Source organism: Chaetodon trifascialis, chromosome 1 (assembly GCF_039877785.1).
Source record: "Chaetodon trifascialis isolate fChaTrf1 chromosome 1, fChaTrf1.hap1, whole genome shotgun sequence".
In the NCBI taxonomy this organism is placed as follows: Eukaryota; Metazoa; Chordata; class Actinopteri; order Chaetodontiformes; family Chaetodontidae; genus Chaetodon; species Chaetodon trifascialis.
Window position 1 is genome coordinate 3,456,007 of NC_092056.1, and position 26,883 is coordinate 3,482,889.

Genomic DNA, 26,883 nt, shown 5'->3' on the forward strand with positions numbered 1-26,883 from the left:
CGAGGTTTGTTTTCCTCCAAGCTCCTTCTCACCCTCCTCCTGCCATCGTCTGTCTCTCTGCTGACACTACGTGGCCAAAAGTATGTGGACACCCCTGAGTCAGTGGGCCAGTTTAGGGCCAGTTAGGGAAAAATAATCTGCCATTATATTTGAGATGATAGTCTCATCCTCTCCTGTTTCAGCATGGTAATACCACCGAGCACAAAGCAGCTCCATAAAGAAATATTCACCCAGGTCCAAGACCCTCGACCTCGACCCCAGCCAACGCAACACTTCAGACATGATGTTGAATGAACCAGATCTTATCACCCAACATCAGCAAATCAGCTGCAGCAACTTCACACATGACGGGAGTCTGTTACAGCAGCAGATTAATGCTCATGGCTTTGGATTATCTTGTTCAACAATCACACATAGGTGCAACATTTGGGTGTCCATATACTTTTGTATATTAGTGTACGCTCCTGTTACCTCTCTCTCTCACACACTTTATCTCTGAGGAAGTGGCCTTTTGTTGAATACACATCCTGATGCTGTAAAATAAAGTCCACCTCTGCCCCTCAACACGCACGCACACACACACACACACACACACACACACACACACACTCCTGTGAAAACGCCGTTTGAAAAGACGAGGCCGTCAGGTTTCAGTATTCTTTTAATTAACTGTTTATTAAAATCTTTGCTAAAGATGCGAAAACACTTCGATCTTTCATCTGAAAAAACGAGTCGTGTCCTCGTTAGAAACAACACAAACGCACAATAAATGAGACGGAAGCAAAACAACCAGAGACCACAAAGAAACAAACTGTTTTGAACGGTGAAACTTTATTTGGACCTTCGTCGTGACGGTCACACCTCCACCACGGCGCGCTGTCGCCTCCAGTCTGTCCACTTCTTCTTCTCTGATATTCACTGAAGTGACTTCCAGTCGAGTACAGACAGGCGACGTGTCTGTTCATACATCTCAGACATGTGCTTTTATTTGTTATTTATTTGCTTAAGGTAAGATAAAAAAAAGATTCAAGATTGCCTTTATTGTCATTGTACAGAATATGTGTTTATTCCTCTAGTAAAGTGCTGAAAAAAGAGAGACACGTACATTACAGTCACTCATAACTTCACACACAAAAACACAACTGCACACACCCATACCCGCACACTCATAAATACTAATATATAAAGTGTGTGTAAGAAAAATTTAAAAGCAAAAACAATAGCATAGAAGGGTCAAGATAAGGAGGATGCATGATAAAAGAATAAAAAGTCAACTTTGTACAATATGTAGCTTTTATAAAAATACTGTAGCCAATATGGATGATAAATACATGCAGTAAATACAGTTTTGTGTGTTACAAGAACAAAATTGCACGGCTCTAAAGAACAAAATCTCGTCAGCTGCTCCAACTCTTTAAATATCAGACTTATACTTACTTATTTAATTGTATTTTTAACCGACATTTTGAAGCTTTTCCAAATTAAAAACGACGTCACAAAAGAAACATTTACGCATCTGAGAGATCGAATATCTCATCCACCTGTTTCCATCGTGTGTCTAAAAACAGATCTTTGCGTTTATGTGGCTTTAGAAACATTGAGAGCGTTAATTTACCGGCGTGTTGGCTTTGCCTTCACGCTTCTTTTCGGGACGTCTGAGCGGCTCTTTGACGCACGAGTGACAGCAAATCCAAACGTCTTTAAGTTGACGTTGTTTTGTTTGTTTGTGTCGCTGAGATCTGACGTTTGTGCCGGCCGCTTTTAGCTTAATCACCCCTAAGTCACCTCTTCACCGGCGCCAGCCTCTGTCAGTTTGTGTTGGCTGTCTGCCCACCACACACACACACACACACACACCCCCTTTTCTCTGTCAGAGTGTGAGCACATGGCAGCGTTACCTCCGATGAGGTAATGGGCCCTGACAAATGTCCGTCACCAGGAAGTCAAGGGCTTCGTGGTTGCTCTGCCCTCGTTTCTTTCTCTCTGCAGAAACTTTGCTCGGTGAAACTTTCCAAGCGTCTGAAGAGTCACATTATGGTCAAAACGGAGCGATCAGCGAGCCGGGGTCGTCTTTCTTTTCTTCTTTCCTCTTAGACATTCACTGCGCTGCTTTCACAAGGAAATTGTGATCTTATCGAATCATAAAATTGCATTTTTTTTTTTGTTTTACTCATTAAAAAAAAGTTTAATAATCTCCATCCTGTGTGACAAAGTTTTTACTCTCTTCTTTCATGTTTTCTGTCAGTTTTATAATACGCCACTGACATGAAGTTTATTTCTTTCTCTAAAAAATATAAAACGTGACAATTAGTCAAGAAAATGAATTTAATCTGAAATGTAATTATTTTGATAAGCAGCTATTTGTCCTTTGCTTTTTCATCATATGATGGTAAACTGAAATCTTTTGGGTTTTGATCTGTTGAAACAGCTCATTTGAATACATTAGGTGAGATTATAATGAGCGTTTTTTCACTATTTTCTGACATTTTATAAGAAAAACAATCACTTGCAGCCCCAGAAGAATATGCAACATAAATAAACGATGATAAGATGCAGATTTATAACTGAATCAATATTATTCTTTGTCCCTCGTGGAGGATTACTGACGGAGTTTTACTGCCTTTGTGCCGGAGGAAACCTTTTCCGAACGCGATCACATAAACCAATTAATAAAAAAGGTGTCGAGCTACAGCGAGGAAGTTTTTTTTTTTCTTCTGTTTTCCTGAAAAACCTTTTTGAAATGAAACGTTTTCAGTCGACAGCGGTGTGACATTAATTACGGTAATATTTCAGAATTAATGAGATAATGATTTATTGATGTTAAAATGTGACACCTTTACTTAATGGAGCATAAAATGAAAATCGTCAAGCATCTGTCAGCGCGGCCGGGTTGTGCTGTTTGTGTGGTGTTGTTGTTGTTGTTGTTGTTGTTGTTGTTGTTGTTGTTGTTGTTGTTGTTGTTGTTGTTGTTGTTGTTGTTGTTGGCCCGGCCTGGTGCGCCCATGGGCGCTGGTGCAGCTGCAGGTGGTCATCAGGTTACAGATGCAGCGACGCTCAGACTGTATGGAGCCTTCTGCAGCTGGTGATGAAGGCTGGGGGGAAGAGGAGGGGGTGTGTGCAGCTGTAGCGTGTGTGTGTGTGTGTGTGTGTGTGTGTGTGTGTGTGTGTGTGTGTGTGTGTGTGTGTGTGTGTGTGTGTGTGTGTGTGTGTGTGTGTGTGTGTGTAAAGTTCCCCCAGTGTGTGTCAGGGGAGTGAATGAGAGGGTTAAGTGATGGATTTGTCAACGCGCCCTCGCTCGCTGCAGTTTGACGGCTCATAGCGTTCCCTGCTAAATGAGTCACCCTGCGCGCGCGCACACACACACACACACACACACAAACACACACACACGTTTCTCAAATGGCCCTTATGCAACCAAAATATGAAACGCAGTCAAAACTCAAAAGTGCAACATACTGGAAACCAGCAAACGCACACGATACATCATCACAGGGCGCGTTAATGCAGGCGGACTAAATGTTTCATATCTCCCCGACGCCCCCCGGTGCACCCTCCACCCCCCCAACCCAAGGTGAGCCCCATATATGTCAGAAGGAGAGTGATGGGTCCTCGCCGTCGTTTAATAAAGCTCTCCTCCGTGGCCTCGTGTGCATCAGTCACCGGCTGGGCAGGCAGAGGTCTGGCACACGACGGCCAGCAGCTCCATCAAACACTCCCGAGTCTGGAAACGGGCTGACGCAGCCAAAATCCTGCTCTGGATCCAGGCCACAAATTTCCTGCCAGAAAAAAGGGAAACGGACCAGTTTATTAAGTCATTTAGTGGCGTTGTTGTTGGGGTTTGTGTTCGGAGGGCAGTCCAGATCAAGCTGCTGTTACCGACTTCTCAAAATCGAGTTTTTGCTTTGTTCTCTTTCGCCTTTTCCCCATTCCAAATCAAGGCACTTTGACAATTGTGGTGACATTTTCTCGACACTTTTGGTGGATCCAATAAAACAGAGATTAGTAACTTAGTTCGCTATTGATTCGGAAGCTCTAGATGTCAGGATTTTGGACTGTATTGGTTGTTTCGGTTTGGACGGGTGCTGGACGTCTTCCCCTGTAGCCATTTGTCCTTTTTTTCATTGCAAATTTTCAGAAAGCTAAAGAAACAAAAGGGCCTTTGTGGGTGATTTGACCTCACGCTCTGCTCATCTCCCAGCATTATCAAAGGGGAATGAATAATTTTAAGTCTTTAATCTGTTTGTGTCAGCAGCTCGGCCTCCCGCGAGGTTTCCCACCTTTAGTGTGATGTAAGACTGAGCACTCTGTGAATAAAAGGAATAATGTGAGATAATGGAGAGAGACAGCTGCGTTTCCAGCCGGCGGTGTGTTTCTGCTCTCCAGTTGTGCAGCAGACTGCTCTGAGGTCGGCTCGGCGCTTGTCCCCGACGGTGTGGACGCACTGTGGTTACCGCGCACGCAGAGCCTCCGGCTGGAAGGTGTAATTGTTGCTGTCGGTTTGCGTGGCGAGAGCTCGGTCGACTCCGTCTGAGACGTCCGTGGCCTCGTCCCTTTGATGGGGACGCAGAGAGACAGATATGGAGCGCTGCGTCTCTCCTTCTACCTGTGTGAGCAAGCTAATGGATATAAAACGTGCATGAAAAAGGGCTCGAACTGTCTCTTATAACAGGATGTTTTCGAGGCTCTGAATTGTTGCTCTTTGTCCGCGTGTTGTGGCGTAAATGTGCAGCTATATGAGCCCGGCTCTTATCACCTAATGCGGTTTCCATCTTTTATCTGGGAGCCCTAGATTTCCTTCACAAGTGTGAAGAACACACATCCATCTGTGGCAGCGAGACACTTCACTCCAGGCTAAAAGGGAACGCGTCTCTTCTCCAGCTTAATTTGGTTCAAGTATGACCAGAGATGTTTGTCTTCTTCTGATCTTTCACAGACTAAAATGACAAAGATTGCTGAGTATTCTCCTCCATTTTTTTGTTTTTGGTACCCCTGAAAGTATTAGTCAGACTAGCCAGACTTTAAATTTGAATAAAAAGTTTTCTGTTCTGGTCCACAGTCTGTAAAATTACATATTTTCTATTTAAATTCTTGTGTGTTTTCTGTATTAACGCTGATGCTGAAGCTCCAGCAGGGGATCAGTGTTTCAGATACACATAAGCGCCACATCTGGTGCCACGCATCGTAATTGTGCGTTCAGTTTGTCGGTGCGTATTTGTGTGTGTGTCCATATCAAATAAGAAGAGCAGCAGCACAGTTTGTTAGGAGTATGTGCGCTGAAAGCCAATCAACTCCAGGAAACCGAGGCTCTCCAAGCAGCGGGAGGAGGAGGAGGAGGATGTTGACATCTGACAGACAGCAGTTCCTCGTGTTCGGAAAGCCAAGCAGCGCAAAATGAAGCCTGAGAGCGCCTTGGATGGAGTTGCGGGGACTACGCTGCCGACCTGCAGCGTCTTGACCTCCGGGGTTGACGTGCTGCTACAACTCTGATCTGTAAACAAGAGGCCTCGGTGTCGGCGTGACTTCTGTTTACAAGCTGCGGTTCACTTGTACTTGACCAAATACATCAAGGGATTCTTTCACTCTGCTCGAGACCTTTTTTTCCTTGTATTGTGAGCATGATAAATGGCTTTCTCCGGCGCTGTTGCTCCCTCCACCTCAGCTCCAGCGTCCTTGAAGACCTTTTTTTTTTTTTTCCTTTTCTGCATCTGCAGGAAAACCCACCAAGGTCCGGTTCCACTTTGCTCTGAAAGAACGGACTTCCAAAGGTCAACAGCACGCCTTTATTCTGGTGAACAGATAGCGTCATTCATATGAGAGGTACACGGGGAACTTGACTTCTCCACCTACAGTATTTTCTTTTGCAGTGACATGCTTGGCCCTGCGATGATGGCTTTGTGCCTTCGCAGCGGCGTTCCCGCTCTTTAATCTCGCTGAAAGGCCTCTGAAGTGCAAGTTTCCTATAGATGTTTTGCTGCCACTGTTTGAAAGCCTTTCCTTCTTTTTTCTGCGGCCTCTATTCTTTCTCTCCCGTGTCATTGAGTGGATAAATGTGTGGAGGTGGGTGCATTTTTTCTTGAGAAGACAGAACTTTGGAGTGGAGCAGTGGAGGGGATTGAAGGAAAGGAGACGCAGCGGGGGAGGAGGACGGGTTGAGGAGGTGGAGGCTGGCGGTGGCGGTGGCGACTTGCCTTTCAGCCCGTTACCTGCTCGTGCCGGTGGTTGCGTGGTGACCTTTGACCCAGGCGCTGGCAGGCTTCAGTGGCAGCGTCGGCTTTAATTAGAGAAGCACATGACGACGCTCTGCAGAGCCCCTGATCCTCCACTGCAAACCCTCAGATTGAGGCCGGTCCGGGCAGAAGGGACGACAGATGCATGTAATGACGGACACACACAAAATCCATGTCCCAAGGGGGGACATAAAGACACGCATTTGGGATAATTTCAGTTTTATAAGTACAGTTTCTCTATTCTGGTTTGAATCCTTTCTCAAAGAAACCAAAATATGTTGAAGAGGAAACACCTTTTTCATAGTCTGTTGGGTATAAGTGATTTAAAACGACAAAATTAAAGAAACATTTTCCATATTTTTATCTCCTTTTTGCCATTTTTATGAATGACATCCAGCAGGACACAACTAGCTAACCAGCTAACTAATATTGGGTAGAATATGGAACAAAATATCCGTTGTGTTTTGAGCGACATCTCTGAGGATTTAGCTGCTTTTATCACCATGTTCTCACGTAAAGACACAGTTTTGATTTAATGTTGTTAGTTTCTCACTGGTTTATTGTTAAAGTAGCTTCACTTATTGTTGGTCAGTGCGGCTGATGATTGGCTAACCAGGCTAATGCCCAGTAGGAGCTGTAATATTACCACTGCTGCAGATGTTTTACCTAATCCTCATGGAGAGGACGCTTCCTGCAGCAGTGGAGTAGACTGTAGGACTTTGTCCAGTCTGCAGGTTAGAGACATTAGCTTCAGGTGTCTGGTTTTGGTTCTTGCCTGAAGTCATTCGTATTTTTGTTATGTGAGGAAGAAATATTCCTTCAGAGCGGATAGTGAATATGCGAATCCTAGTCCATCCTGTATCATGTACCTCAGATTGGAGACTGAGCTTTAATGTATTTCAGACTTTTTATGAGGTTATTTTGGGGATCTCGACTGTTGGCACGAACAGTCAGTATCCAAACCTGAAAACTTCTTCCTATAAGGAGTCGTCTCTGCTTTCCGCTGCCCTCCAACTGCTGCTCTCCTCCAGCAGCCGCACGGTCAGCCTTCAAAGTGCGCGATATTTCCAAGAGGATTAATTAGATTAAACAGAGTGTTTGCTCGCTCCTTAAAGTGTTTGTGTTTTCTCCTGCAGGGCTGTGTGGCGGTGGGTTTTTTTTTTTTTCTAAAGAGAATAATCAGTCGCATTAAGGAATAATGAAGGGATTGGTGGGCGGTTGGAGCCTGTGGGACCAGGCTGCTGGTTGTGACTGCAACGTGAATCCACGCAGTGTTGATTTACAGTGTGTGCGCATGTTAAACGTGCCCCCCGCCTGGTCCACGCATTAAATCTGGGCTGCTGTGTTTAGCCGCCTTTGCCCGATGGCAGCGCGCTCATGTTTTTGATGTTTGCGATGGTTAAGATTGATGCTTTTCTGCTGAGCACCTGATGAGAGGCAAAGAAAAGATGCTTAGTAGAGAACAGAAGAATAATATAGAGAAGGTTAATGATTTTTAAGAAAATAATGAGCAAGGGGAAAGAAGAACCTGCCAGCTTCATAAAGCCATTTCTTCATGTTTCCCTGTTAGCTTGTGTAAATCCCTGCTGCTTTCCGGTCTCGTCACTTTTCTAAAATCCTCGTAAAAGCCCTTAATTAGTTTCCACATTGTGTGTGCCTTTTGTCTATCATTTTGACCTCCAGCCTCTGTTAGCTTGCAGCACGGTGACTTTGGTGTGTTCACAGTGGAAGTGGAATTACCAGCCGCTAAGCCTGAGCAGGGATCGGCTTCCTCTTGCCAGCATCGCCTACGAAGGTGAAACTGGCTAAACTGGCCTCACAGCAGCAGCTTTGGGCAGCGGCTACAGCTTTCACACGTGGAAGAACTCCATCTCTGAAGGGTGTAGTTTTTCTAAAGCACCAGCATTTCATCCACGTTAGAATATTTGTCCTGGCGTTTGTTTGAAGTGATGCTTCTTGCCTGCGTGCAGTGGTTGAAAAGGACAGTCAGGACCGGGGAGGGAAAAAGACAAGAAACCTGGAAACACTGGTGCAATCCTTTTAATTAAACCAGGCAAAGATTGTTGTCAAGCAAATGGACTGAGATGTGAGAGAGGCAGAATGAGCGAGGGATGAAAAGAAAGCCAGTGTTTGGAATACAGCGGGGGATTAAAGACAGTGAGCGAGTGTTACAGACCCCTGGCCAGTTTGCTGCTGTAATGAACATTAGGGCTGCGGCATAAATTTAATGACCTGTGAAACAAACAGCGTGGCTGAGACCAGTGCCTCTGAATGCTAAGTGGCTCTATTATTAATACCAGCTCAGAGATGCCACTGTGTAAACACACTGTAAGTCTCTTTCCCCTATGAGGCCCGTTAAACACACGGCGGCTGTGTGTTGGCGGCGCAAAGGCTCGCCGCAGCTCCCTGAAACGGGGTCACGTCTTCCTTTGTACCTGCAGAATTAATGGCACGTCACCCGTTAACAGCATACCTGCGCTAACTAACAGGATATGAATAGTATTGCAGCTAATGGCTGTGCAGGTTAGTCACCTTGATAATGAATAGCTGAGTGATGGGGCAGGTGAGCAAGCAGTAATAAATAGGATCCATGCTGCTCAAAATTTAACAGGCAGGCGAATGCAAATGAAAAGCAGAGTTCATCCTACGCTGTTTGGTGACATGTGCAATTTGCGCTGAAAGAGTAGCGATTCGAGTTGGTTTTGAAGCGAAAATGTGTTTGCACGAGTAAAAACGACAGACAAGGGATGGACGTCGAGAGCAGGCTCCCTTTGCAATGATGCCACAAAAATTACAATAGATGTAAAACAACAGAGGTGCATGACAGAAAGTGAGCATTTAGCTGCGTCTGGAATGATCTGTTTGTGTGCTGCCGCTGCAAAACAAAGTGAAAAACAGGCGATCAACATGTGTTACCTGCGCCTTAATAATATATTCATGATACACTGTCATTGTCTGACTTGTAAATAAAAACACACGTTTGGAAAACATTAAGCCATAAATTGAAAACCTTGTTTCCTGATTGTTCCTTGTGGCTGTTTTCAGTCGCCTTACGTCCCGCCCGAACTTCCTGCCTAAACTGAAAATGTGTCAAATTAGAGAAGCAAATTGCAGTCGTCACATGACTTTGAGGCAGTTAGAGAGCAGGTCTGCAGGTACGGGGGATGGAAGGAGCTCTGAGCCTGATTACGAGCGATGCAGGCTTAATCAAACGATCTAGCACAGCGGGGAGCGCAAGGGAGACCAGAAGAGCCCAGAGCTAACCAGATGCCTGCGACATGAGGAGGGATTCATGACATGAGGAGGCTGCTCGAGGCTATAAAATGCAATCACAATCCCCTGGAAGGGAGCCCAAGATGGCTCAGCAGCCAGCCAGGGAGTAAAGGCGATCTGTCAGCAGACGGTCCCCTGCTCTAGCCCTGAACCCGACCTCAGGCTACCTGCTCGTTCAGCAGAGACCACGCTTAAAACTGCAGGCAGCCGGCAGCGGGTTTCCATCATTATCCTCACCGTGGCTGCTACAAAGGGGGCGCATGTATGTCTCTGACATCTGAATCTGCCCATCTGTTTGTTTTTCCTTTGCTCTGTTTGTCCGGGTGTGTGTGTGTGTGTACACTGGCAGATCCCGGGCCCAGCAGGACTCCATCTTGTTTTCCGTCCCATGCTGCGTCTCACGCTATGAGGGGATAAATATTTGAAAAGCAGAGGAAGCCCTGCGTCCCCAGCTGCTGTGGCCTGAGGTGCGGACGCCCTGCATTAGCTGTCTTCTACCATAGTGACTTATTTTTTTTCTGCCTAAACATAGATTTCAGCTCAGAGTGTGTCTTAACTGTCCTGGCCATTATTCTGCGCAGAGCTTGGTGTGAAAGGTCACCAACCTAAGTGCTGGCGCAGCTGAAGCTCAGATGAATAAGTAAAACCATCAACGACAACAGGTCTGCATACGACAGCAGAGATGCTAAGTGCTGGACGGCTTTTGATCGAGAGAAAAAGAGGCGCAAGCTCCACTGAGTTTTTCTTGCAAGTTTTAGAGGGAAGAAAACATTAATGATTTAAGATGAGGGAGTGAAATTGGAAAAGATGAGCAAAGGCTCCGTCGGAGCGTTCAAGGTGTTATTTTCTGCACTTGGCATCCTCTTAAAGCAGCCCACGCTTCAGGCTCGGCCCTCTGTATGCTGTATATCACAGCGGGTGAGGATTTACACTGAATTCATAATTAAACCATATGTGTGGACGCTGCTGTCCATATATACTGCGTTTGTGTGTCCTGGGTCCAGGACTGTTTTTCATGGTTTGGGCCCCTTCGTTCCAGTTAAGGGAGCTGCAGCGTGCAGGGATATTTTGTCCTCTCCTGCTTCAGCCCCCCTGCACAAAACCAGATCCATAGAGAACTGGACTGGTGTGGAAGGACGTGACTGGCCTGGGCCCATCCAGTATTTGGGATGAAGTGGAAAGACATCGGTGAAGGACCTCACTGATGCTGCTGAACGGAGCCTCCCCAGACGAGTGGAGGAGCTAAAGCAGCAGATTATGTTCAAGATCACATCAGCAGTTAATTGATGGTTCCTTTCAGTTATTCTGAACTTGATATTTAAAGTTCTGACTTAAAACCGGCAAACTGTCTCTCTGGAAAGTGGACGTCACCTCCGTCTTGCTGGAACTGGTTTTCCAGATTGTTCCACAAACAGACTCTCCCACAGTCCGACATCGTCTCCCTCAACGCCGGGCGGCCCGTGAGGGAGATGTGGATTGTCTGCAGCGAGCCATCAATCACGCCGCTAACGACAGCTCCATAAACAGAAGGGCGGCCTACCTACTCGTTTCTGCTCAGCGGCGATAGCATTCACGCCGTCCTGCGGCACTTCCCTTCCTTCCTGCTGACCTCTGCACAGCTTCAGTGGCAAGGACGGGACTCGGCTTATCTCCGCTCGCTGGATTTAGACACCCGCCGTGGGTGGTAGTAACACCCAGGTGTCAGCGGGGATGAAGCGTCGTAAATAAAAAGGTGTGGCCTCCTTCAGTGAGTGTCAGGCAAACAACCAACAGTCGAAACAAAATTCTGTGTAATTTAGGAAATGTACTCAAAGGAATCTCGGTGGATCTATTGATCACTTCCTGATTCACCATGAAGTCTGTGAAATATCTGAAAATTAAATTGCTTGCCACAATTTCCCCCCTTAAGTAGCTTGTTTTGTCCAAAATTCAACGCCCAGTGATCTGCAATGGAAAAGCAACAAATCCTCATATTTTATGACCAGCAAATGTCATCACTTTTTCTCGGTAAAAGATGCTATTTTAATATTGATTGATTCATCAGTGTTTAAAAAGTAGCACCAGTTAGCAGCCAGTTAGCTGCTGGATATTTCATAAACATCTTTTGTTCCCTGCATTTTGAATTAGCTTTGTGTTTGTCTGTTTTTTTGCTTTGTATTTTATGGGTGCAGCTCCTCAGCTCCTTCGTACAGGCTGCCCTGTTCAGCCTCGTGTGTTTGGTTTTGTCTGTGTTCCGGCTCTTTGTGTACAAACCCACGAGGCTAACAATGCCAGTTTGTTTGCCTTCCTGTGCCTATTGTTGTCGGTGTTTCTCCGTGCTCCCGCGAGCATGCACTCGTTGTAAGGTCGAGACAATGGCCGCGGACAGAGTGCCGCGTATCTACATTGGCTTGACCCTGTGGCCCTTCCTGTTGCCTTTAACGCCCCGTCCTCGTCCTCCCCCTTGGCCTTTGACCTCTGCAGCAAAGGCTGGTTGGCCTGTCATGTCGGGCGGAGGCAGGGTGTGCTCCTCAGAAATCTGTCTTTTCTCATAATTCCCAGGAGGAGAGCGATTCCCCTCTGCAGAGCAGACATCAGACGACATTTAGCAGCTTGCCGTGTCCTTTATTGATGATGGTACTTTCCTCTTCATCGCACTGTGACGAGGAAAGCCAAGAAGAAACAAAGCCAGGACCTTCTGGTGTCAGAGCACAGCATTAAAACTGCTGAAGATTAATCTTCACTTATGAACTCATACGGCGAAATAGTTAAAGGAAAAGTGTGTTTACAGGGGAGTGCTACTGCAGAGTGACGTCACTCGAGTCAGCTGGTGATGTCACTCGAGTCAGCTTCGGTTGCAGCTGAAGAGCACAAGTTTGAAAATGAAGGCTCCTCATCTGTGCTCGAGGCTCGAGGCTACGTTAGCCGCTGCTAGCATAAAATCCGCGACTTTGTGGGTAGCAGAAGTTTTGTGGAGAAGAATGCGTGTAGTAAAAAAGACGTTGTCTCTTGTTCTGCTGCATCGATTTTGATTTCCTTTTTAACTGTTCATCGCCAGCGATGCTAAATAGGTGGGGTACTCTTTGAAATGCGGGAAAGGAAAGCGAACACAATGAAACCTTTCTCTCTCCACTGAAGACGAGAGAAAAGTGGACTTTGTGCTGAATAGTGAATGATTTCGGACACAGTCTGGCTTTTTATTACAGTAACAGAGGTTTGATGTCTGAATGCCCCAAACTGCTAATGTCACCGCTCGGGGCTAATCTCCCTCAAAGCGTCTGAATTTGTTTAGAATATTTTTCTTTCTGTTAAAAATCTGCTTGTGTCTGAAGAGCCGCAGACCTTCAGCGCTGGGCCCGAATCGGCACAATGACGAGCAGAGGCCAAAACACACAAGGGTCCTTTTTAATAGTTTTCTTTCATCCCTTTTCTGCTTTCAGTATTGTACGTCATAAATGAAAGTTTGAGATGTTCAAACAGCTTTTTCAATATTTCTCTCTTCTTTTCAATTAACTTGCAGACCTGGAGCTGTAGTCTTTGTGCCGAGGAAGAATAGCAGTAAGAGGGGGAGCAGCCTGAAAGACACACCTATGCGCTCATTCGATTTTCAGATCACCTTGTCCTGTTTGAAACCCATAGAAAAAAAAGGCCGCGGCCCCGGCCCTTGGAGCAGAGCTGGAAAATGAAACCTTGCCTGTCAGTTATTGTCACAGAGGAAAGCTCACTTATTTCCCAGAGATATTATCCTCCCCTCTGCCTCCTCTCGCTCCCTCCCCCCCTCTTACATTGTTCTCCAGGATCAAGTTCGTGGAGGTCGGGGCTGGAAGAGAGTAATGGGACCCTTGTCCCTGTGTCTCAGGTCGGGTCGAATGGTTCTCGGCCCCTGCCCCCCATACAGGCTCTTTGAATAGGACCCTGATTCCCCCTCTTTATATCAGCCTGGTCTCCAGTTTCTTCAGACCTGCCCGACTTCCTGCTGCTCCATATCCATATTTCAAAGTGTTTAGATTCCATGTTGACATGCAGACGCATCTGCGTTCCCACAGCACCTCACTGCTCCTCCCAAACCCCACCCGCCACCTCCACCTCTGTACTAGTGCTACCACAAAAAGTACTTCTCCTATAGACTTTTATTAAATCACACATGCAGCTCATCCACACTCAAATCTTTCTTAGGTTGAGACTTCTGTTGAATTTAGTTAAACTAGAGCTCAGCTGATTGTGAAGTTTTCAGGCTAATAACAATGTTTCTGTTTGAAAGCAAGAATGCTAAAATTCATGTCTAACTTCGAGTAACTTAGTAACTGATACTGGTGCATCTGTGAAAAGCGAATGTCAATGTCTCGTCAGTTATGTAACCGACTGAAGAGGGAGACCAAACTGATGTCACCTCAAGTGTTTGTTTTAAAGCAGTTTCTGACAAATACCTGGACAAAAGCTCAAAACCCTGCCAGCCTCAGGTATTGTGAGCTCTTCCTCACCACCTGTGGTTCTTGCTAATTTGGCGACAGGGTCAATTTGTTTTGAAGTGGTTTTTGTTCTGCATCCTTGAAGCTTCTATGCAAAGATTTTTATGAGATTAGAACAACTTTTTAATGATTCTGACGAGAGAAAAATTTAACAAACTCGGTGAAAGTTGCTGGAGCCTGTGTAATGCTTTCAGGTGCTTCAGAGCAGAGCTAGGAGTGGTGGTAAGTTTTGGCAATGCCGTCTCAAAAAATGGCCATAAAATGTGGCTGGAAGGAAAGCGATGTTCACCTGTCTTACCTGTGGCGGTCTGCTAAATGTCAGGTGGCTGTGAGGGTAAATGTACAGACATGCAGCGCAGATGTTTCAATGTTCTGTTATCATTTTGCTCTTTGGTTACCTGGAAATGGTTTTCTTTGCTCCAGTTGTGTTTACAGTCCTATTCTGTTTTAAATCTGTTTCCTGTTTCCAAATACTACGTTTTCTCGGCTGCCGCAGACATGCATGCACACACACACACACACGGGTGCACGCACACACACGATGCAGAGAGTCACTCTCCAGACAGGCAGTTTCAGTTACTGTAGTCTTTGATGGCTTTGATGTCTGTGCTAATCCAGTGTATCTCCGGCTGCAGAGACTGTGTGTGTGTGTGTGTGTGTGTGTGTGTGTGTGTGTGTGTGTGTGTGTGTGTGTGTGTGTGTGTGCGTGTGCGTGTGTGTTGAAGCTAGTGGGGGATGGTTAAGGACTAAGTCCCTTAGATGTCATGATGGCAGAGGATACACTGAATATCTCCCCTCTCATTTGATTTCCTGCTACAATGTCGGCCACTTCTCTTCCTCTTTTTTCCTTTCTTCCACTCGTTCCGCTGCCTCCGTGTCTTCACATGCGCTCAGACCTGTGTGTAGTGAATCGCTGCAAGCTGCCGGGTCGTGGAGAGCAGCTGTGTTTGCTGCGAAGTGTCTGCTGGCTGATGCAGCGGTTGTTTTACATTAGCGGCCTGCAGGTCAAACTGCAGCTGGCTGCATCTCAGCGTGGAGACAAACCCTGGGGAGAGTGTGTGTGTGTGTGTGTGTTTGTGTGTGTGCGTGCATGTGTGTGTGTGTGTGTGTGTGTGAGAACCAGCCCGTCCCCATGGTTGTAGCCTTTCCTAAGCGGGCTAAGTCCGGTGGCTAACCCTTAGTGCCTCTGCGTTTGGCAGCATGACTGCAGCGAGATTAATCCATTCCACACTCCATCAGTCACTGGGCACAGGTTATTAGTGCTGGGGCCGAGCAGAGCAGAGCACACACGCAAACACACACACACACACAACCATACAAGCATTCACACACACACACACACACACACACATAGCCCCTTTCACCCTTGTGACTTCGCCTTCTACCTCGTCCCCAAAGTTTGCAAAGGTGGCCTTGGTGTTGAGAGGCCATTTGTCAAAACCCAGCCAGAGTCTCCACTTGGCTCCTTTTAATAAGGCTACCTGGGCTCTGGGATTACATACACACACACACACACACACACACACACGCAGGGCATGCACTCTGCTTTGCACATACTCATACAGCTCTGAGTGTCAGGTGGTACGTCCCGCGGGGCTTATAAAAGTCCCATTAACATGGCCCTCCTCATTGGTTCTGACAGGTTGATCAATTAGACCCCTCCCCCCGCCGACCCCGGGGCCGCTGTGACTCAGAGGTCAGACACGATGGATCGCTGGACCTGCACACACACTCTCCACTCCCTCCCTCCCTCTCCTATTATCTCCGGGCTGGTCACGGTGCAGCTTGTTCGTCCCGCCATGTGTTCAGCGCCGGGCTGATATCCCAGGGTGCAGTTGTTCTCTAGCTTTTAGGTGGAGGATCATACTTTACCTGAGACATGTTTCGATCTTATCTCTGCTCTGAACGCGGCCAACGCACACACACACACACACACTGTCTCGCCCTGCAGGAACATGTCTTGTAGGTGTGTGTGTGTGTGTGTGTGTGTGTGTGTGTGTGTGTGTGTGTGTGTGTGTGTGTGTGTGTGTGTGTGTGTGTGTGTTCTTGCTCTCTTCTTCTGCAGACCAAATGTGCTCACAGAGACCAGGGAACCCCTCTAATGTGAGGTTTACTGCCAGTTCTCACTCTTGTTAGGGTCTAGCTGAGGGTCAGTCCAGCACTCTGGCTCTTATTTTCATAGATTTGGACATAATTCCCGTCGATAGTAACATTTTACAGCTCCTCCGTTGCCCAGATTTGGTTACAGTGAGACATTGAGGAAAGAAAATAGCAGTTCTTCTATGTGTTGGGGGATCATAAGCACCTATAATGAAGACAGCCTCTTCATCTAAGCAAGTCTTACGGTTGGCTGCATTGCATTCTGGTCCACTTCCTGCCGTTCTGGTTGCTGGCTGTTCTCTGAGCTCCTGCCTCTATGATTGTATAACCTTGCAAACGTGGGCGCAAAAATAGGCTGTCCCTTTGCTTCTGAGGGACTGACACCGAAACTCTGAGCGTTGATGCTCTTTATTTGAGCTGGCGTCTGTCCGACACTTTAGTGAAGCTTATCTTCACAAGCGCTTGCCAGACCTCCGTGACATTAGGTAGCACACATGGTCTCCAGAGGATATTTCCTGATTAGTTCAATGACCTTTTACCCTTCACTCCAGTGACCTTTGAAGGACTTGAAAGCTTTTTGCATTGTGTTTGCGGCTCTAAAATGAATGTGTTTAGGGTCTTAACAGGCATAGTGATACCGACAGTTTGCCTCGTCTTTCTAAAGGTTTGTTGCGACCTCTGTGCTGCTGTGCGTCAGCCAGCCAGAGGTGAGGAGAGTCCGCACTGTGTTTGGTAAACATCCTGCGCTGCACAAGGTAAACGAAGGCACCTCAGTGTGTGTCGGTTCAAGAGCAGGATAAACGAGGTGGACCTGAGCTCGTTAACCCCACAGCCTCCCAGAGAAATAACCAGTAGTTAGGGCTCATGGCTGCATGATTTAAATGATCAGAAAATATCTGGAGTAGAAAATGTCCAAGAAACTGAGTCAAACAGTTCATGAATACCAAAGAAGCAACACATAAATACTAATTCAGCAAATGGGGGTGATGATACTGGTCGCATTAAACAGCATGCAGTATGGATTTGTGGTCTTTGGTTGTGCAGCTTTAAAATGGTCCAGAAACAGTCATGTGCTTCTGAGGACGTTAATATCACAATATTAAGAAAGGTGGCTCAGATCGATCAAACCGGGGAAACCATGAAGAGCTTCTATTGAATACCAAACGCTGTTGTTCATAAGAGTGAAAAATGCAAGAAATTAATGCCGGAAAAAACTGTTAAACGGTCAAGAGGACAGGGCTGTACAGTGCGACAATTTCCGTCTTATTTGCTACTAAAAATCTTTCTGTGCGAAGAGAATCATGCAACCACTAGCACAAGTGCGGCGGTGTTGCACTGGTATCATGTCTAAAAAAGTAGTGGGGAAAACTAGGCTATATTACCGTCCCTTGTCCTATCCGTCAGTTGCTGGAACAATGCTTCATGGGAGTTGCAGTTCTGTGTGTACTGTCCTTCTCAATCCGAATACAAAAGAACTACATTTCGGGATAGACGTTCCCGCCCTCGCTGATCTGTGCCGGGAATCCGCGACTTTTGTATAAATTTTTTTTTTTTTTTGTGACAAACCAACCGCAACAACTAAGAACAACAAGAAGACTCAAGTGAAATGAAGAGGTATTTTTCTGTAGTTTCTACCTCGGTAGGTCACGACAACGAGGATAAAAGACGCCGTTTGGAGGAAAATAGTACTACTTCGCTGAATCTTCGTCACTCGTCGCGTCAGACCGGCCTGTCTCCTCAGATACAAAAATGAATCGATTCAACCCTCAGTGGTTAAAAGATTTCACCTGGCTTGTATACGACCAGAGCAAAAAGGCAATGTTTTGTACGTATTGTATGGCGGCAGGCGAGCGGATGGCCAGCACAGTCAGTTCACTGATGCGCGTTGAAAATTTAACACTGTCGATTTTTCGTGTTTAAAAATGTTTAAATTCAACCTGTTGTGTTCAGGCGGAGGACAAATGAAGGTTAAAGAATCAGTTTAATTGTTTTTCAACATTGTTAGAATTTCTCATTGGTATCAAATTAATTTAGCCAATAAACACATTAACTAACTGTCCGACTGTGTGTGCTACTAAATTTTTCTTTGTGCTACTAACATTTTTAACTTGCTAGCACCAGTGCTACCACCTAAAAAAGTAAGCGTACAGCCCTGGAGGAGCCGAGTCGGATAATGGTGGAACAGCTACAAGCAACACAACTAACGCTGGTTAAATCAGCGTTGACGGTTTCACATAAGACAGCTGAACGTAAATGACGAACTCTGTCTTGTTTTGAGACGATAAAGTTCATTTTCAGCTGACCTTTGCGAGTGGTTAACCAAGCAAACAATCGTAACGTAAACGTCAACAGTCAGACTGCGGCGCTGAACGTTTGCTGCTCGGTTTATCCACAGGACAATAAAAGCTACGAGCACTTTGCTAGCGAGGTCGTGGACCTAACCGCTAACACCAAGGTTGCATGCCTTAATAATTCTGTGTTTTCATTTGGTTTCTAGAGTAGAAGTTAGTGCTTAGTTTTTAGTTCCTGCCCTCCGTCTGAAACAACCGATTGTCGTTTTTTCCCCTGAAAATGAACTCAATGTTTCCACTTTGCTTTCCTTTGCAACGTAACTGGACACATTAATTTAACAACAGAATCTGGTCACACAGTAACACAATGGATCATATCAGTAGTCAGTAAAAGATGTCGAGTTATCGCTCAGCCCTGTGAAATAATTTGGGGATCAGTGATACAAAAACATCCTCTAAACCTTCAATTCTTTGAGGTGTAAAAAAAATGGTTAAAATGATCCATTAAGGGAGGGAGGAGTCAAATTAAAAGGTGTAATGAGAGGAGTGAAGCATTCAGTGTGTGTGTGTGTGTGGGGGGGTACTGGGGGGGATCTTAGCCTGTCTAGGGACCTACAGAGCGCAGTTCGGGGGGTGCAGAGGGGTTAAGAGCGGTGTCAGGCCCGGAGAGACGCTGCGCCGCCGTCCTAATGATGTCCACTGGCCTAATTGAATATTGACGTTCTGCACACGAGGGCTAAATGGCTTCTGTCTGCTTCACCTCCGCCGCCAGCCCGAGCTGCACATTTTTAACCTGTTTCCACCGGGGGTGGGGGGGCGTTGTTCAGAGCTGCGGATGTTTGAGTTAAAGACAGTATTTTTTTTACTTTGGTACATTGACTCTTCTCGCTGGCTGCAGGGAGCTTTGACGATATTAACTTGGACGCCTCCTCCTCTGGAGTCACATGACGTCTGTCAGGTGAAGCTCCTGCCTCGTCTTTCCACCCCCTCCCTCTTTTTTACCTTCCTTTTCTTCGTCACCTCCTTCCTCCTCCTTTTTCTTTTTCTCTTACTTCTGCTTCTATTTCTGTGATGTTGTTCCACTTCCCACTGTGCCTGCCTCCAGACGCTTCTCCTTTGTTGCCACGGCGACGCGTTCCAGATGGCGAGTGTCAAGGCAGGACCGGGCTCCGAATGTAGTCCTGTCACAACACACACACACACACACACACACACACACACACACACACACACACTGCTCTGCATATATACACACACTGAGAACAGACTGAGACACTGGCAGCGTACATTCTGTTCGACACACATCCTACTCAGATGCTGCTGGACTTGCACTCTGCCCACCACGCACACACACACACACACACACACACTCAGCAGTACAGTATAATAAAACCTGTGTCACAGCCACACAGGAAACAGTCTCTCCTTTATGTGACCGGGATGTCATTAATCTTGGCGGAGGTTAACAAATGCACTTGCATGGAAGGTATATTTCATAGGCAGACAGCGGACAATGGGGCCATTGTGGCGTGGAGCGGCGGCGTCCCGCTCTGCATTCAGTCAGGACCTTTTGGTTGGCTCCGGATCCGCGGCTCATGTCAGGGGTTATGTTTCATCTCCCAGATGAATGTGTTTATGCGGGAGAGAACATGTGAAACACGGAGCAAAATCAACGTTCCAGCTGTTTATTTATTTCTGCTGCGAGAGACCGCGATTTATTTTTCTGAATGGGGGGAAAATAAATGCGTTCGGCCATTTTTCAAAGTTTGGCCATGTCGCTATTAGTCAAAACTAGAGCCAGACTAATGCCCTGCCGGTGCCTTCAGTGTGCAGCCAGCCGACCGGGCCGGCTCCTCTCTGATTCACTGCTTTCGAAGTTTCTCCTCACCGCGGCCGCCGCCGCAGCGCTATTTCCATGTGAGAAGCGGCGCGTCTTCCCAGTAATCCATTAGACTTCCATTAGCTCCGATTTGTGTGATTAGTTCTAATTAATCAGTTCAGTCTGTGGCCTTCACTCCCCTGCACGCTCCTCACATTTCATTTTTAACCTCATTTCTCAGCTCTCCACCGAGCGAGAGAACGAGGCAACGACTGAGCGAGCAAATCAAAGAGCGAGCTGCAGGGCCGCCGCCACCGCCGCCTTTTTGCCCGAGCACAGGAACACTCGATACTGTTCGAGCGCCAGACCCGAACGGGCTTAGACCGCATTATAATTCTGCTTTCTCACCGTGCTGAATTAATGAGCTTTCTCTCTTTTTGTGCCTTATATTCAGCAGACGTCCTTAAAGAGCTTGTTTTTGAAGTGAACCAGCAGAGATTGAGATGTTTTACACATCTGGAGTCTGCTTGGCCTCCGGTTCACCCCGCTCGGCGCTCCTGTCCAACAGGAAGTATTGATCCCTCATCCCTCACTGTAACAAAGCAATTGATATTTGTGGAGCCCTGATTTCCCCTCGGTCAAACACCAAATGCAGCAGCGTGGCTAAGTGACTGGAAGCTGCTCTGGAGTCAGCGCTCTGTCCCAAAGTAACCCGGGAATAACGAAGCCAAAATCTTCTTTTCGTGTTTAACTCTCTGCTGCTCTGCGCTGCTAAACTCAAGTTGAAATTAAAAGATTTTTTCTAGCCTTGTTGCAGCAGGTCAGCTTATATACTGAGGTATTATGTGGCAATAATCTATCTTCCTTTCCTCTGTTGTCAGCCTTCTTCTGCCATTACCACTATTGTGATAAATGAAGGCTCAATTTATCAAGCAGCCTCTACTCGATTTCTTCTTCTCCCCTCGGCTTCCCCACCCCCGCTCCTACATCAAACCTCTGCATGGTTCGCTTTATTTCTTCATCTGTTCTCACCCCCCGCATCCATCCATCCATCCATCCATCCATCCATCCCTTATTCCCACTCAGCCAGATCGAGGCTTTCTTTGTGTCTGCTGGGGAAGGCTGAGATGCTGCCTGTCACCCTGGAGCTGCAGACTCCCATCCAGGCTGCCGGAGGTGGCCCGGCTGCTGTCAATCAACCTGCAGCCCGTGCTGCAGAGGGAATGGTGGTTGACACATGATGTGGCTCCCTGCTGTTTAGAAATGCACTTTTTTTTCTATTTAGTTGCACTGCGCAGTCAGCCATATAGTTTTTGCTGCTAAATTTAATTCAACTTGATTGTGGCTCTGGTGCATCAAACCAAGCGCTCCTATTCGCAGGTAGTCTGACCAATCGATGGCGTTTGTTTCAAGTGTGTGGTGATTAACCACCTCGTGTGTTGTCACGACATAGTGTGGATAACCTGCAAGTGTACAGCAGTAACACATCCATGTTGTGGCGTCGTTTTATTTCAGGTTTCATGCACATTAAGCTGAAACAAGACAAGAAAACCTTATTTGGTGATCTATTGTTGCTATTAGTCTTAAGCACATCAGCCATTGACAGCCTTAAAGCTGCTATAATCAAGCAAGCATCAATCTCTTCTGTGTTTTGTGGCGTATTGTTTCACATCTCGGCGTGTTACCGCCACCTGTAGATTAGCAGGAACAAGTTGCATCACCTGCATGAGTGGACGCTTGCGTGCATGTGCTGAGATAAACAATACAGGCGCTAACCAAAGTTATGTTTGAGGCTAACTTAAAACTTCCTGCAGCTCTTCACAATAAAAGCCATCACCAGTTTCATTACCTTTCAGCCTTTTGCGGTGAAGTTTGTGATGCTTTTAAATGTATTCTTCATGTATAGATTTAAGCTATTTTAATGAATTTTTCCGCTCATGTCGGGGACACAAGCACCGACGACCTGGCAGAAAAAACCCTGTTCGTTCCTAAAGGTGCATCAGCGTCCGTCACGTGGAGACGTTTCAGTTTCATTTGCAGTTGTTTGGTTTAAAATCAGATATTAGATGAAGCTGTGAAAACTGCTGAAGTTAATAAATAAGGGCACTGGCTAACAAGCATTAAAACGTGCAGCTTTTAAGAAATGGCATGCAGGAGGAGATGATGTCTTTTGCTTCCGGATATCAAATTCAGCTTCTCGCTGTAATCACGGTGGAGCTAATGCGCTCTCTCCTCTGTCTCTGCAGGACCCCGTGGTTCAACGGCTGGGGGTTCAACCTGCCTCGAGGTCAGTCTCTGCTGGATAAATGGAACCTCGTCCCTGAAGGCATCGACATCCTAATGACCCACGGACCTCCGCTCGGTGAGTCCAATTAACCAATCACAGCCCCCACATCAGCATATCTAATGAGGTTGTGCCTCGTTATTCAAAACCTGTATGAAGTCACCGGAGGCGTCGCAGCAGGCCGTGTGTGTGTGCGTGTGTGTGTGTGATAGTCAACACTGTTTTCATGTAAATCCAACAGTGTCTGGAGCAAACACCCTGAACACGCTCTGTGATTCAATATTTGTGTTTGGCTTTATGAAAAAGAAAATGCATAACTGTTTGTTTTTTTTTCACTGCAGACTGATTCAGTTTTCCTTCTAGTTGTTTTGGCCCCAGTTGTTTTTTCCCAGCTTGTTTTTTTTTTCTCTGCGCTCTCCATCTGGCTTTATTGAGTGATTTCCTTCCCTCTCGCCTACGGAGGGCTGCTGCTGCCGTTGCTGCTGCGGCAGCCGCTGTGGCCGTTTGATTGCATGGAAACTCGATTTTGCACCAGTGTGACAGACGCTGCAAACAATTGGAGAGAGACCATGGGAGAGCAGAGCGGGGCTTATGGGGGGGGGGGGGCAGTTAAAGATGTAGGTGGCTCTTCAAAACTGGAAGAGACAAAAAGGAAAAACAAAATCTGTGACTGCACAACTGTGGAAGGAATATCAAGAACAGGTTTCACCTGCCGGGATGTGTTTCGATTACAGTTCAACTCAGATGAAAAGCAGTACATTTGTGAGGTTTTCGCTTATTTACAGGCTTCACTATCAAGAGAGGTTCTGAACTAGAAAAGGCTGCAAATACTGGGAGTGCGTTCAAAAACGTCCGTTTACATTCAGTAACGCACCCAAACTGTGGCTTAGTTAACAACCACAGGACCACAGGAAGAGCTGGATCAGCATGGAGTGACGCAGCAAAAATACCGTCTTTGCACTAAAGTGCAGGGTGGGGGTGGTGGTGGGTGGTGGTGGTGGGGGGGGGGGGGGGGGGGGGGGGTCGTCCACTACGACGAGGCGTCTCCTGCAGCAGATATAAAGACCTGTTTTTTATGCCACCGACAGCTGTGTCTGCAGGAATCGTGTTGTCGGGTTGTACGTCCGCCTCCCTCTTGTGAACCTGATATCTCAGGAACGCCTCGAGGGGATTTCGTTACGTCTGGCACGAACGTCCACGAGCTTCCAGGGATGAAGTGATTAGAGCTCGGCGGTCGAAGGTCAACGTGACCCCACAAGACACATTTTTGGCCATAACTCAAGAACCCATATGCTAATTATGACACGTTTTCACACTGATGTGTCACAGCGTGAAAAGATGAAGTGATGACGTTTTCAATCCAAAAGGTCAAAGGTCAGCTTCACTCTGTCATCATAATGTTGTGCAGAAACGCTTTTCTGGCCGTTATTCAAACCATCACTCAGGAACAGCAGGCAGATTGTGACCGTATTTCAGATCCTGAATTGGTGACTCTGATCTTGAAACTGTGCTGATGTACATCGTCCGTGCCGCCGGGTTGAACGTGTGTGCGAAGCGTCCACGTTTGCAGCTGGTTCTGCCAACACTGAGCTTCAAATGACGGACCATGTGATGAAGCATAGCGACAGTTTAATACCTTTTATTGAATTCCTTCAAAGTCTCATTATCTGAGTCTGGGCAGACATGGACCTTTTATAACAACTCAGATTCAACCAGCAAACTTGGAGTCTGTGAGCCTCAGATGACGGCTAACAAAGGGTGACGACACATTATCGCAGCCAGTAAACTTTACTGTAGCTCAGCCCATCGACCCGTTCTGTACATCCATCGCTCGTGACGGATCGGGCTCGACGCGGTCCGGGGAACTGAGAATGTGAATGTGTGTGTTTGTGTAGGTTTCCGAGACTGGGTTCCTAAGGAGCTGCAGCGGGTCGGCTGCGTGGAGCTGCTCAACACGGTCCAGAAGAGGGTGCGACCCAAGCTTCACGCCTTCGGAGGCATTCATGAAGGTACTGAGACTGAAATCCAGAGCTTCAGACCAGACACGCAGCTCGTTTGTGGTTTAATTCTGTTTCTATTCACCTTTTACACGATGGTTTGGAGCTGGTGTTGTAGTCTGAATCATAGATTTTAGGTTTACAAATACAGAAAAGGATCTTTTACCCACAAAGTGCTGCTGCTTGTTGACGGGAAATGTTTTCCCCATCAAGTAACTAATTCCTGAACTCATATCTCTGTCTCTTTATTATAATAATACGTTACTCGAACATTCAAAATGTTCAGCGTCTTAACATCCATAGAATTACTGTTTATTGTTTACCACCAATCAGTGGTGGTAAAGGTGGTGAAAGGTCGTGATTGGCTGTCGCTGACTCCTGTTCCTCCCCCAGGCTACGGGATCATGACAGACGGCTACACGACGTTTATCAACGCGTCGACCTGCACCGTCAGCTTCCAGCCCACCAACCCCCCCATCGTGTTCGACCTGCCCAACCCCTCCAGCTCCTGAGACCAGAGGACGGGGGTGGGGGGGTCGCGGGCAGGATAAACTACTTTTTTTCTATAAATATGTCAAGTTTAAAAAAAAATTCTAAGTGTTTCTTTGAAAACTTTTGGTCTTCTCCAAGCTGTTGTTGAGATTGAGGAGGTTTGGAGACGTGGGCTGGGCGGGGGGCGCGTGGGGGGAGTTTGTCTGGGAGGGTTAAAGGAGAATACCGGTGTTTTATTTTTTCTATTTGTGCCAACGATGCAGGTTTCCCTCTCAGAGTTTTGTCAGCGAAGTTGCAGATATCAGGTCCTAAAAACAGCTTCCACAGCGCGAAGACACGTTTTATCTTCTGCTTTCAAGCATTTTTATATCAGTGCTGCTCGGTGTGACGCTCCACTTCCTGTTAATCACCTGACAGACAGGAAAGAAACGGATCCTCATCCAGGAAATAATCCCTCAATTCCTTTTCAACACAGCAAGCTCATATTCTTGAGGTCACAAATAGTTTTTTTATGATAGGAAAGTACTTTTTGCTGGCTTTTTATGATTATTAAAAAATAAAAATGCTCGTTTATTGTCCTCCTGGCCTTCCGTACATCAGTACCATCACATCCGCATCTTGGCTTATTTTGAAGTGTTAAAGCATAAATAAGTGCAGCATGCGATGCAGAATTCTGGGGGGAACGTCCACGTGAGCTACGAGAGGCGCCGGTATTCTCCTTTTTCAGAGGGATTTTGTGGTTAAACAATCTTGCTCTTGATAAATATTGGTCAGATCTGTAAGATAAATGATGCTTTGTGAATTTGTACAATTTCTTCATGTTTGGTTTGCGTTGGCCAGACAGTGGACGCCATTGTTTTATGTTGTATCATCTGATATTTTGTGTTTAGGTCTTTTTTTTCTCGTCAGTTCCTCTTTTCTTATTGGCTGACAGGGACGCTGCCTTAAACTAGCTTTAATGTTCTCAGCTAGAGCCCCACTCTCTGCAAGCTCAGAGAAAAGTCCTTATTTATTACCCATCATCCCCGCAAAACAACACCTGAGGAACGCAGGGACAGGAAGTTATCAAATTACAACCCGGAAAATTAACTTTGTAACATCCCGTTAAGGATTTCTGATCTAATTTGGAAAATGTATGTATAAAATATATATATATATTATATATTCATGTTGTAAAACATCTGTACTAAAAGCTGTGTTTGATGGAAAAAAGAAGATCCGGTGCATTTTTTTTCTGCGTGCACCTGAAGTATGATTGACACGTTTCTTTAATGTTCCCATCAGATGCTCTTCAGAGGTTTCTTTAATGTTTTTCTATCGACTCTTCGGTCGGGTAGACGTTCATTTCGGATGAGAGAGGAAAATTTGTCAGTCACAATCCAACAGGTGCTGCTTGTCCCCCACAGCACGCCTGCCTAAACATGCTTAAGTTGTCCTTTAAAGTGTAAATCTGATAGTATTTGTGTTTTATTGCTTTTTTTTTTTCTAATTTTGCACTGTGTGTAAATGCAATCTTGCTAGCACAAAAAAAATGTTGCCAATAGTTGTCTCAACTTTGCCGCTGTAAATGCTCTTTCGTGCTCTCTTCCTCTCTCGCTCTTTCTCTGATTGTATCCCTCTTCATGGAAATGTTAGTTCTCTCTTTCAGTTCATTGTGATATATTTAGCTGCCTTTATATGCAAATAAAATTGCAAGATTTTTACTTATCAAGCTCTGTCTTGGTTTTTAATGAGACGGCTCTTCAGCGTCAGCTTTGAGTTTCTTTCTCCTCAGCACCGCAGACCAAGTTGGCTCGTTGTGAAAATCTCAGAAGACAGTGTGTCTGGAAATCCTGCCATCTTAATTGTATGGTGGCCCTGAGGTTCAAAAGACATTATTTAATAAAAACAAAGCTCTCTGAGCTGCTGCTGTGCTTCGTTTGGTTTTTAGAAAAGCTGCTTTTTGCATCCTC

The 26,883-nt window shown here is 46.2% G+C and overlaps 1 protein-coding gene across 3 annotated transcripts in view; it reads left to right on the forward strand.

Annotated features, from left to right (window-relative positions):
- Positions 1–26,640, forward strand: part of mpped2a (metallophosphoesterase domain containing 2a) — a 60,594-nt gene extending 33,954 nt beyond the window's left edge. For all 3 annotated transcript variants that reach the window (XM_070959181.1, XM_070959166.1, XM_070959173.1), the window contains 3 exons: positions 22,405–22,520; positions 24,338–24,451; positions 24,833–26,640. In XM_070959181.1, coding sequence (XP_070815282.1) covers positions 22,405–22,520; positions 24,338–24,451; positions 24,833–24,951 — 349 coding nt within the window. In that variant the 3' untranslated portion in view covers positions 24,952–26,640. The remainder of the gene's footprint in view (positions 1–22,404; positions 22,521–24,337; positions 24,452–24,832) is intronic.
- Positions 26,641–26,883: the final 243 nt, after the last annotated feature.